At 33.2% G+C, this 12,500-nt stretch overlaps 2 protein-coding genes across 3 annotated transcripts in view; one reads left to right on the top strand and one right to left on the bottom strand.

The window, feature by feature from the left end:
* Positions 1–10,327, top strand: part of LOC122257381 (DNA (cytosine-5)-methyltransferase PliMCI) — an 11,304-nt gene extending 977 nt beyond the window's left edge. Inside the window, exons 3-23 of the mRNA XM_086538653.1 lie at positions 209–404; positions 603–815; positions 1,166–1,347; positions 1,494–1,753; positions 2,006–2,803; positions 3,378–3,542; positions 3,750–3,869; positions 4,263–4,349; positions 4,696–4,864; positions 5,662–5,787; positions 5,972–6,165; positions 6,277–6,424; positions 6,597–6,748; positions 6,918–7,049; positions 7,222–7,424; positions 7,518–7,629; positions 7,929–8,078; positions 8,322–8,488; positions 8,821–9,061; positions 9,184–9,300; positions 9,471–10,327. Of these exons, the coding sequence (XP_086394779.1) occupies positions 209–404; positions 603–815; positions 1,166–1,347; positions 1,494–1,753; positions 2,006–2,803; positions 3,378–3,542; positions 3,750–3,869; positions 4,263–4,349; positions 4,696–4,864; positions 5,662–5,787; positions 5,972–6,165; positions 6,277–6,424; positions 6,597–6,748; positions 6,918–7,049; positions 7,222–7,424; positions 7,518–7,629; positions 7,929–8,078; positions 8,322–8,488; positions 8,821–9,061; positions 9,184–9,300; positions 9,471–9,593 (4,055 nt within the window). The 3' untranslated portion in view covers positions 9,594–10,327. The remainder of the gene's footprint in view (positions 1–208; positions 405–602; positions 816–1,165; positions 1,348–1,493; positions 1,754–2,005; positions 2,804–3,377; positions 3,543–3,749; positions 3,870–4,262; positions 4,350–4,695; positions 4,865–5,661; positions 5,788–5,971; positions 6,166–6,276; positions 6,425–6,596; positions 6,749–6,917; positions 7,050–7,221; positions 7,425–7,517; positions 7,630–7,928; positions 8,079–8,321; positions 8,489–8,820; positions 9,062–9,183; positions 9,301–9,470) is intronic.
* A 348-nt stretch (positions 10,328–10,675) lies between these two features.
* Fic (FIC domain protein adenylyltransferase) overlaps positions 10,676–12,500 on the bottom strand; it is a 7,933-nt gene continuing 6,108 nt past the window's right edge. Inside the window, exons 6-7 of one of the 2 annotated variants that reach the window (XR_006223589.2) lie at positions 11,198–12,500; positions 10,676–11,045 (exon numbers count right to left, since the gene is read on the bottom strand). The exon at positions 11,198–12,500 is cut by the window's right edge and continues 862 nt beyond it. The gene's annotated coding sequence lies outside the window, so the exon portion shown is untranslated. The other variant, XM_043022645.2, reaches the window with a different exon arrangement.

Raw genomic sequence — 12,500 nt, 5'->3', positions numbered from 1 at the left:
TGATCTCATTATATAGTTACTGTTTCTAATTTTATTCATGCCATTTCTCCTTAATTTGAGGGGAGCATATCTTGTATCAGAAGAAAAAGTCTAAATATTCAGTTATAAATTTGACCTTCAAATAGTGTTCTCTAGCTTTCAGCTTTTCTTAGTGTGACACTTGTAAATCTTTGGATAAAGATTATAAAACCATACACTGCTGTTATAGGTGTTACCCCAAGACGAAGCAGACGTTCTCAGAACAGCTCGCAAAGGTCAGTCACTGATATGTTTGCAGCCATCTCCAAACGGAAGTCAGTGGAAACCGAGGTCCAAAAAGAGGTTGTTGATGATGAGCAGGAAACTAAACGTCCAAGAATCAAAGTAGAAGTAGAAGATGATGAAGGTCAAGAGGAAAGACAAAGGTGAAGATGACTTGTTACTTGTTTATTTTTATCTTTTGATTTATTTTGGTTGAATTTTATCTTTTATTTATTCATTTATTTATTATTATTTTTTTTTTTTTTCTTTTTGTGCATATATATTTACCTTATTTCAATAGTAGATATCAAGACTTTTTTTAATTTATTACACCAAAACTCATGTTCATATTTGCCCCACAGTAATGTTCTTGTAACAAACAAAGTTATGAAGAGGTGTGACATATGTCGACAACAGCTTGAAAGTCCAGACTTGTTATTGTTTCCTGGCCATCCTGATGGTGCTGTGGAGGAGTTTATAGCCCTCACAGACCAGAAGTTATCTCTGTTCACTGGAGATGAAGAATTTGTACATGAATATGATGAGAGACCCCAGCATAAGGTCACAGGATTCAAGTAAGTTTATTTTTGTAAATTTATATGTGGAATAATCATTTTTGATTGTGTATTTTATGATATGTAATTTCTTTGAATCCCTTATTGGTATAGTTTGTGTTAATGTATTGCTATATTGAGCCATTTACTTCAGAATATCAGGTTTAAGTAGGGTCCTTTGTAATTGTTCTTTAGCACAGTTGAGTGAGGTTGAAATAGCTTATAGGTTTATATAAGTTGTTTTCAAATGCATTTGTAGGTAGTGTTGACATCTAAATAAATTTAAATGATTATTGATTTGAACTTTATATGGAAAGAAATATGCTCCCCATGAAAGACCATCAATGAAACCATTCATTATCATTTTTCAGTGTTTATGACAAAGAAGGACATCTTTGTCCCTTTGATGGAGGGTTGATCGAAAGAAATGTACTTCTTTATTTCTCTGGTTATGTGAAACCTATTTATGAGGAAGATCCAAGCCCCAAGGGAGGAATTGCTACAAAGGAAATGGGTCCTATCAATGAGTGGTGGATATCTGGCTTTGATGGAGGTGAGTGTGCTTATTGTTTCACTTTGGCTGATTATTGGGTGAAGATGTTTAGGAAATTCTGGCTAAGAAACAACTGAGAGAGATTTTTTTTTTTTTTTTTTTTTTTTAGTATATTCAGAACTCAAGAGTTAAAATTTCCATTACAGGAGAGAAAGCCCTTCTTGGCTTCTCTACTGCCTACGCTGAGTACATTCTCATGGATCCAAGTGAAAGCTATGCTCCTTTTGTGGATTCTGTTCGAGAGAAGATCTACATGTGTAAGATTGTTATTGAATTTCTTGTCAATAACCCTGATGCTGCATATGAAGACTTGTTGAACACATTACAGACAACTGTGCCTCCAAGTGGCCTTAGCATTTTCACAGAGGAGACCCTCGTGAGACATGCTCAGTTTGTTTGTGATCAGGTAAGGTAATGGTTCTAAAATTGTTTAGGCATTTGGATGGGGGGAAGTTTTTAATTAGGATCTGAGGAAGAAATACATGTTCAGCACATTAATATTATATAGATTTTAATGTTTGATAATGTATACAAAAATTAAGTTGGAGGAGTTAATATGATTATATAACTTACCTTATATTGGTGTGTGTGTGTGTATAAAAGCTTTTATTTATCAATGATGCATAAAGATTAAAAGGCATTATTTTTTAATTTCTAGGTGCACAACTTTGACTTGGCTAGTGATGATGGGGAGGACTTGCTTCTCACTACACCATGTGTCAGGTCTCTAATCAAGCTTGCCGGTGTCGTGCTTGGCAAACGACGAGCTTTGAGACGCAGAGGACCCAAGATGAAAGTTGTCAAGATGCCTAAATGGACAAAGGCAACCACAACACCTCTCGTTAGAAATCTCTTTGAGGCATTCTTTTCAGACCAGATAGAGGCTGACAAAGAAAACCAGACCAAGAAGCGAACTCGTTGCGGAGTGTGCGAATCGTGTCAACAGCCAGACTGCGGAGAGTGTAAGCATTGCAAAGACATGATAAAGTTTGGTGGAACAGGAAGATCCAAACAATGCTGCATGAATCGTCGCTGCCCCAACATGATGATTGCAGAAGCCGAGGATGAAGATGGGGAAGATCTTGAGGGAATAGAACTCGACATGCCCACCAGCAAGCCCAAGCAACACAGGATACGTAAACACACACACCATTGCACGTGGATTGGAAACCCTATCATCAAGGAAGGAAAACGAACATATTACAGCTCGGTGATGATCAACGGTGAGGAGTATCATATAAACGACTGTGTAATGGTAGAACCCGATGATCCAAAGACTCCAGTTTATATTGCTCGTATCAATCACATGTGGGAAGACGGCAGAGGAGAGAAACACTTCCATGCTCATTGGTTTTTACGAGGCTCTGATACTATCCTTGGAGAAACTGCAGATCCATACGAAGTTTTCATAGCTAACGACTGTGAGGACACTCTTCTGGATTCTATCATGAAAAAGGTAAATATCATATTACCATATCATTTTTTTTATACAATTCTTGTTGAAATATTTTTGAATCTAGTATTACAGGTAAATGTATGGACATGCTCTTTTCCTAAAGACAGAAATTGTAGCTTTTTATATGCATGGAATGGAGAAGTAACTATTTACCAGCAGATATACATATAGTATATTTAAGATATACATCTTAAAAATTATTTTACATATGCTACCTTTAGAAAACTAGCATAAATATGATAAAAAAATGCATTGTTTGTGTTTGCTGGTAAGAATGTGATGATAAAAGATTTTAGATTTTCTTTAGATGAAGGAAGTAGAGTCAACAAAGGTTATCAGTTATTTTAACTCCTAAAAGATATATGTAATTAATTAATTATGCTCAGGTGAAGACATGGGCACCCTGTACCTGCACAGGAAGCCAGAAAATAACTTGAATATTTTTGTCTCATAATAAAGATTCTGACTTCTTTTGTATGGATTAAATTAGACAAGATAGAAAAGAATACTTAGTACATTTCTGCATCAGATAGCAAGACAATGCATTTTTTATATTTTCTCTCCCCCTCCTTAGATATATGTTGACAAGTATGAAGTTCCTGCAAATTGGAATGACCTTGGTGGAGTCCAGAATCCTGATGAACACTATCCCACCAACACAGAAGATGGTTGTCACTTTTGGTACCAGAAGATGTATCATTCTCAGTGGGCACGTTTTACAGATGTCCCTGAAGATGAAGTAAGTGACCTCATTTTTCCAATGAGTGCTTATAATTGCAGTGTAATTTGTGATGTTGAGTGCTTATAATTGCAGTGTAATTTGTGATGTTGAGTGCTTATAATTGCAGTGTAATTTGTGATGATGAGTGCTTATCAAATGGCCATTGTTACTGAAATCCATGAAATGTGCTGTTATTCATTTCTTATCTATATAATTTTCTCACAGATTGCTAGCTCTGAAAGTAAGCATCGCCACTGTGTTTCATGCGAACGTATCAAGAGGGCTGAATTACAGGAAATGTGTGTCATGGGAAGCAAGTTAGAAGATGAGTCTGGTAGCAGTACTGTAAGTTTTGTTGTATGTCTTTTATTCAAAGAAATTATGTTACATTTGTTGTTATATATATATATATATATATATATATATATATATTTATATATATATATATATATATATATTTTTTTTTTTTTTTTTTTTTTTTTTTTTTTTTTTTTTTTTATTATTATTATTATTATTTATTATTTAATATTATTTATTATTATTTAATTATTCATATTATTTTTATTATTATTATTATATTATTTATACTATTTATTACTATCATTATATTATTTATATTACTATATTATCATTAATTATTATTATTATTATTATTATTATTATTTAGAAAACATATCTGTATTCATGTTTTTCATATTTCTAGAAGAAATGGTATTTATATTTCTTTTCTTTTTTCAGAAAAAGTATGCCACAGTCTCCTACATGGGCAATGATTTTTCTGTTGGAGATTGCATGTTTGTCAATCCCGGAGCATTCAGCTTTACGGTAAGATTTCTCCTTATCATCCTTCTATCTTTTATTCATCTTTGATTACTGTATATTATATCAAATAACAATTTACAAAAGGAACTGTAATTGGAAAGTATAATTTCTGATAATGATGATAATGGTAGTGAACAAAATAATTAATAGTGGACAATTTAGGGCTATCACAGCCCATCTATCATTCATGGTCAAATAAATTTCTGAATAGTCCTCCCTCCTCTTTTTTCAGAAAATAATTGTTAGACTTAAATAATGTGACTGTTCAAAGAAATGCTAGTAAGATATTTCATTAATACAACAAGGAAGATATGTGGTTCATGTCTTTTGATATATATTTGAATTCCAGGTAAAACAGGCTCCCCCTCCAAAGAAGGAAAACAAAAAGAAAAATGTTGATGAAGAAATGTACCCAGAAAATTACCGAAAGTCTTCAGATCACATTAAAGGGTCCAATGAAGAAACCCCAGAGCCATTTAGGATTGCAAGAATCATTAGCATATCTTCAAGAAGTTCAGGTTAGAAGTTTTCTGGAAAAGAACCTCTTTTTCTATTATCATCCCTCTTATCTATCCAATAGTACAGTCTAAGTTCCAGTGACTTGGAAGGACTTCTAGGATAAGAAAATTATAGGATGAAGAAGAAAAAATCAATATGTGAAAAAAAAAGCAAATTGTCAGAGGATAATACTGAATTACCTGTAAGATTACTTGAGATTATGCAAATGTACCCAGCTTTAGAAAAACACAAGATTAGATTTGCATTTGAAAAGTGCTACTTTTGGCCTACTATAGAAGTGGTTCAAAAGAATATTGCATGCAATCTACTAATATTACCTAGTTTTCAACTATACTGCCTGTAAGGGATTTACTACATTAGCCATTTTCTCATGAATTGATTTTGTTATTGATATTTGGAATCTTGAAACCGAGATCACAGCAGGCAAAAGTTAACTGAATAATAAGAGTGAAGCTGTTACATACTAACAGACAAGCAATGCTACTGAAAACATACAGGTTTTTAATTCAGTAAAGATATTTATGAGCATCATTTGAAAAACATACTTTCAAAGGATTTACAGCAGTTTAGAGTTGAATATTTCCTCCTCCTTTTCCCTGTCATCTTACTAACTCTTTCTAGTTTGTTATCCTTCATACTCTGTCAAGGGGATAGGAGAAAAAAAATATTTATCTAGATATATCTGCAGCTTTTATGTTTTGTAATTAATGATAATCATTGAGATAAAATTGAGTAGGGCAGATTTAAGGAGTTACCTTCTTTTTTTTCTCACTCTTCCTTCTTTGAATCATTATAGAATCAGAACAGAGTCCATGTGATGTGTTAGTGAGAGTTGCAAAGTTCTACCGACCAGAAAACACCCATCGCGGAATAGGAGCTTCATTCCAAGGAGACCTGAATCTTCTTTATTGGAGTGAAGAAGGTCAGTTATAAGATTTAAAACGTTTGTTATAGAAAGTGATAACATGGAATATCTGACAGAGAAAGAATGTAGAAATAAATCTCTTTTCTAATGAGTTCTATACTGTGCAGGTTGTTTTATCATGTATACAATGATGATTAATTATGGATTTGTTGTTGTTTCTATCCTGCTTTCCTATTAACAGAGACAACAATTACCTTTAGTGATGTTGCCGGAAAGTGCTTTGTTACCTATCAAGAGAATTTGGGTAGTAAAAACATCGACCAGTTCTTCAGAGAAGGGCCATTCAGGTTTATCTTTGGAGAGGCATATGACCCCAAAGAAAAGACCTTTGTGGAGCCACCTGCACGTGCACAAACTTTGGGCATCATCGGCAAGGTATGTATTACTTTTCTTTTCTTCTTTTCCTTTAGTTCTTTCTTTCTTTAAATTTAGATATGTTCATAATTTTTTTAAAGAAATTTCATGATTTTGCTTATCTCTTAACAGGGTAAAGGAAAGGGAAAAGGAAAAGGCAAAGGGAAGAGTGAAAGTTGCATAGATAATTCTGGGGATCAGAATAACATGCAAGGTTTTCCTGAACACCCACCCATTTCCCAGAAACTCCGTACACTTGACGTCTTTGCTGGTTGTGGAGGTATGGTCCTTCTATTGCATTGCTTTACTTTTTTTTATCAATTTTGGTTATAGCTGTTCTATGGTTTAGGACAAGCTTTTGCTTTTTTCACCTTACAATTATTGAAAATTATTTTATAAATACTTTTTTTTACTTCCAGAATGATCTAACTTACCTGTCTCTTTTATAACAGGCTTATCGGAAGGCTTTCACCAGGCAGGGATAAGCGAGTCTAAATGGGCAGTTGAAGTATTTGAACCAGCAGCTCAAGCTTATCGGCTTAACAACCCAAGTTCCACAGTATTTACTGATGATTGTAATTTGCTTCTGAAGATGGTTATGGATGTAAGTTAAGAATTACCAAGTTAAGAAAGAGGTTATGGAGAGTATAGGATAAATTTATGGCTTGTTTTTGTACTTGGAATAAAAGAAAAGGTTTTGTTTTAGTCAGCATTGCTAATTTGATATATAACCTGTGTATGTATTCATTATATATAGCTTGTTGCATTTGCAGGGTGAAAATATGAACTCAAAAGGCCAGCGTCTTCCCCAAAGGGGTGATGTAGAGATGATGTGTGGAGGTCCTCCTTGCCAAGGTTTCTCTGGCATGAATAGGTTCAACTCTCGCCAGTATTCAATGTTCAAGGTAAACAGATGTTGAATTCTGTTGGTGTTATTTTATTTAGATTTCATTTCTTCTCTTATTTGAATAGTATGTATCAATATAAAAAAGATGTTATTTTCCTCACAGTTCATATTTCTAATATGTGTAATATGTAGTTTGTTTGAAGGTATTAAGCCAAACTTTTGCTTTCCAGAACTCCTTAGTGGCTTCCTACCTTTCCTACTGTGATTATTATCGCCCAAAGTTTTTCCTGCTTGAGAATGTGCGAAATTTTGTGTCATACAAATGTTCCATGGTGCTCAAACTGACCATGAGAGTCCTGGTGAAGATGGGCTATCAATGTACATTTGGTGTACTTCAAGCTGGCAACTATGGAGTCGCGCAGACAAGACGAAGGTGGGTGTAAATGGCTGATAAGAATGTGGTTAGTCCTCTAGTATCTTTATGATGTAGGATTCGCTTTGTAATGATGAACTTTATTTTGTGCAGATTAATCATCCTTGCTGCAGCTCCTGGTGAAAAGCTGCCTTTCTACCCTGAACCCACGCATGCATTCAGTCCAAGAGCGTGCAATCTCTCTGTTGTTGTAGATAATAAGAAGGTAAGGCTGTCCACTCTAGGGATCTGAAATTTTTATATTGGCTATAGTTAGCAATTAGTATATCAGTTTTTTTCATAATTTATATAAACCTATGTTTTTTTGTTTTTTTTTTCTTCTTTCTAAAGGAATTCAAACTATATTTTTGAATCATACATTATTGCATATTTTATTTAATTTAAAAACCTCTAGATGTTTCCCAGAAAGAAAGGAAAAGAGAGGATGAAAAGAATCAATAGAAATAAAAAGAATTATAATGACAATTTGAAGGAATGCATATGTAACATTGTAATCTTCCCCAGTATACCACAAACTCCCAGTGGGTTGAGTCATCTCCATTGCGTACAATCACCGTGCGAGATACTATGTCCGACCTTCCTGAAATCCGTAATGGCCACCGCAAGGAGGAGATGAGTTATGGCACTGATCCTGAGTCGCATTTCCAGCGCTTGGTAAGACTTTTTTATTGTAATTGGTAGATTTGATAGATATTAATTGATATTGATAATTTTATTGGTCAACTTGAATTTATTTTATTTTTTTTGTTGATTTTTTATATTTGTAAACATTTAATTTCATTCACATTAATTCTTGTTGATTTCACGCTGTTCTGCAGTTGGATTAGATAATCAGTTTGAAGTTGATACATTTACCTCACAGATTTTTTCTACATTTCCACATCATATTCTTTGTAGATCCGTGGTGATCAATATCAGCCCATTTTGCGAGATCACATTTGCAAGGACATGGCACCTCTAGTTGAGGCTCGCATGAAGTACATCCCAACGGTACCAGGATCTGACTGGAGAGACTTGCCCAACATTGTAGTCACTCTTTCAGATGGGAAAGTAACAAGGAAACTGTGAGTTTATTAAAGTACCACTGTTTGTATGTTTTGCTATCATCTATTTTAAAGGTTGATAGGGATGGTTTTTTTTCTCTCTCTCTCTTTTCTTCTTCTTCTTCCTCTTTTTTTTTCATTCATTCCTTCCAGATAATACATTAACTTTTGTAACATGACTTCAAGTGTGGAAGATAACATTTCTATAGGGTGAAAATGAATATACTTATCTTTTATCAACAGATAAATTACACATAAACCATGTACATACTGGACTTTTATATTTGCCTTGAATACTCTTAGGTGTAATAGAAAGTTTTGTGCAGTACTTAGTTTTTCTCCCCCATTTGCAGCCAGTACACGCATCCAGACAAGAAACAGGGCAGATCGTCAACTGGAGCACTGCGGGGTGTTTGCTCATGCGCTGCTGGTAAAGCATGTGATCCTATGGATAAGCAGTTCAACACCCTCATCCCCTGGTGCCTTCCACACACGGGCAATCGTCACAACCACTGGTCAGGACTCTATGGCCGACTGAATTGGGATGGTTTCTTCTCCACAACAGTCACAAATCCAGAGCCAATGGGAAAGCAGGTATTTGATGAAGTTCCTGTTTATTCTTATTTTCTTTTTAACTTTTTGCAAAGGAGTAGAGATACTAATAAAATAGAAAATATGATTGAATAGAAAAAGATGTAATTTGGTGTTTTTTCCAGGGACGTGTGCTACATCCAGAGCAGTCTCGGGTTGTAAGTGTGCGTGAATGTGCCAGATCTCAAGGCTTCCCAGACACTTATCGCTTTTACGGATCAATTTTGGAGAAACACAGACAGGTTTGTGTGCATTTTATATTTACTTTTAAAATGTGTATAAACAGAGAGAGAACATATAAATGCAATGTTTAGTAAGATAATGTTATATTGAGGTAAACCTTGAAACCTATCATATACTATGAAAGTCAATTCTTCTCATACCTTAATTAGAAAATAATACCATTTCTCAGGTCGGAAATGCTGTTCCTCCACCAATGGCCCGTGCAATTGGATTAGAAATTCGAAAATGCCTTTCAGCCAAGAACAACAAAGATCAGAAAAGCAAAATAGAAGGTAAAATGGAAGTTGATTAAGAAAAAGCCAGATTATTACTTATTGAAAGGTTGTCCATCTTCATTAAAAAATCTAAAAGTATATCACCATAGATATTTTTGTAATGTTACAATGTTTACTAATGTTGTCTCCTTTTGGCTTACCAATAATTTGTGACACTGAAGAGAAAGCCTGTGTGCATCTGTATTTTAGTGATATATAGGTTTTATAATGTACAGGTTTTACTTGAATTTGTCTACTTGTCCAAGTACAATAAATGTACCTTGACTTATTCTATAATGGTACGGTAATTTTATTATTTTAATGTATTATTGGATTTTATTGTTTGTTTTACAGTTAGAGAGAATGACTTGATTATTTGTATTGCTAATGTATTTCTTTATCATAATGTGTACAAGAAATATCAACAATGCTTTTTAATATCCTCATGTCAGAATACATGCATTGTAAATAGTTTTATTACAAATATTTATGACAGATCAAATCAACTAAGATGAACACAATGCAACTTAGTTTACAAAGCCTCCAAATATTGAGTTAATTTATTATTTAAGCTCTATTGCTAGTTACTTTGGATATCACAGGGCCAAAGATTGCAGACTGTACAGTACCAGTGAGAACAGGATTTTTTTTTTCATTGTTCAATTCTTTTTTTTTTCTTCTTTTATAAAAGGCACATTCCCTATTTACAGGTAATAGTGAGTTGTGTGTTTATGTATATATGTAGTATTTGTAATAAAGGATATTTTTTACATTTCATTTATTTTCATCTCCCCTTAGATTTTAAAATATAATGAAATAAAGTTAATGGATAATAAATTTAAAAATCATATACAGAACTCCTATTCCCCTTCCATTGCTATATGCATGCAAGATATTTTCTTGTGTGTTTATTACCTTAACAAGTGACCCTCTACTCAATTTTTTTCATCATTTACCATAACTAGCTATCATTATTTTTATTTATACACATTTCTGCATTTTACAAAGATTATACTATGACATAAACATCAAACCCTTAGGCAATGAAAGAAAATAGTCTTAAATACACATGCTTGTATAATGTATAGTGGTAAAATAAAATTACAATTAAATTCCTTCCTAGTCTTTGGTTTTAATAAATATGGAAGAACGTGCTTTACATGATATATAAACTTTTAATGCATGTTTAATGCATTACAGAAAATAAAATAAAAAGTAGTCAAGTACCAGCTTTTTTATTTCCAAAGCACACATCCTTCAAGTATTATCACTAATAGCAAGTTTATGCTTTCTGTGAATTTAGAACATGTTCTAAACTGATAATATATCAGACTGAAGATCATGCTTACACTGTTATACAAAATCATAAACTATAAGGTAGCACCCAATTTAACTCAATGCCCATGAACAGATCAAGCCAAAAGATAAATATACCTTTATCATTACCTCGAGTCTCATTACAGAGCATTTCTTAAAAATAAAAATTTTACCTCCCTGATGGTGACTCTATCTCGGGACGTCAGAGCGAGAATCCCGGCTCCTAACCATGTAATGTCAAACGCCAGGATTCTCACTCTGAGGACCTGAGATCGGGTCACGGTCAGGGAGGTAAAATTTGTATTTATTTATTAAAATGTTTTACCCCATTCTACCATCTTTCTCACATAGTATTTCGTTTTATAATACTATCTACTAAAAGGGCTGTTTGGTTTGTGTATGGCAGTTATAGAAACTGAATAATTACCAATTTTTTTTCCTCTTTTTGTTCTACAGTAGGGGTGTCATTTTCACGATCAACTTTTGTTTTCTTAACTACTACCCAAGAGGTGACATGGATAAATATCTTTGGGTAAATACAAAACATTTTTGGTTATATCATTAATACTCAAATTAAGCCTTATCTGTTACCCATATGCTAAGCAACCCTCAAATTTTCACGCTTGTGCGCCCAAGAGTCTCGTGGCATTAGGCTTATGCTTTCGAAAACCCTGGCATTACGACCATGCAAAGCTGGAATCGCCCTGGCGTGAGTGGGTTAAAGGTATGAAATTAAGACTGACAGGGTAATTTTCATAAAGGACAGAAATAAAGTCTGGTTCATATGCTATGGTCAAAGACTGATTTGTTAGTGTTTTGATGTGCTGTCTATAGACTGACAAATTTGCTTTCAATATTTAGATTTGGCTCTAATTTTTCAAGATAATCATGAATTTAAGTAATCATATTCTATAATAAAATAAAAGATGAAGGACATGATGATAAATAAGAAAGGGGGTAATATAAGGTTGCCCACCTTGACTTTTTAAATAAAATGGCCACACAACTCATTTCTGTTTTTTCTTTTTTCAACCAATGTAGAAACATAATTCTACATATAACTATTTCCCGTACTTATTATCTCTAATCAGCACTGAAATGCTGATCCTCATCATCAAAAATTCAGAAATGCCCTACCAAGTTTTTAAAATTATATATACCGGTATCTAATGATTAACATTTACACATGGAGACTCGTTAAACTCATCTAAATATTAGAGAAGAGATACAATATAAAATAAATATATATATATACTTCTGTATTAGAAGACAGTGGACCCAAATTTCAAGCACTTAAAAATGTACATAATCTTTCAAATAAAATATATCACTATACAAAGAAAAATCAAAATAATTATATACAAAATAAAAGTACAAAAAACTTAAAGGAACTTGGGGTAAAATACTGCTTGTGCATTTACTCCATTGTCATCATATAGTTGTTGAGCACTAGTATGATATATATATTTAAAAAAAAAAAAAATCTTAGTTTACTAATATCAAAATTTATTCTCTTTCCGAAGAGTCTATCTATACAACACACCATTTAAATAAATATATTCCTCATAAATGCTCAAAAATATAAGTATTGCTGTATAATATATACAACCTTAACATAAAAAAGGTAA

The sequence above is a fragment of the Penaeus japonicus genome, unplaced genomic scaffold (assembly GCF_977035675.1).
Source record: "Penaeus japonicus unplaced genomic scaffold, GWHDUDI00000001_assembly GWHDUDI00000007, whole genome shotgun sequence".
NCBI lineage: Eukaryota > Metazoa > Arthropoda > Malacostraca > Decapoda > Penaeidae > Penaeus > Penaeus japonicus.
The sequence above is the reverse complement of the archived record's forward strand: the minus strand, read 5'-3'. Positions and strand labels throughout refer to the sequence as shown.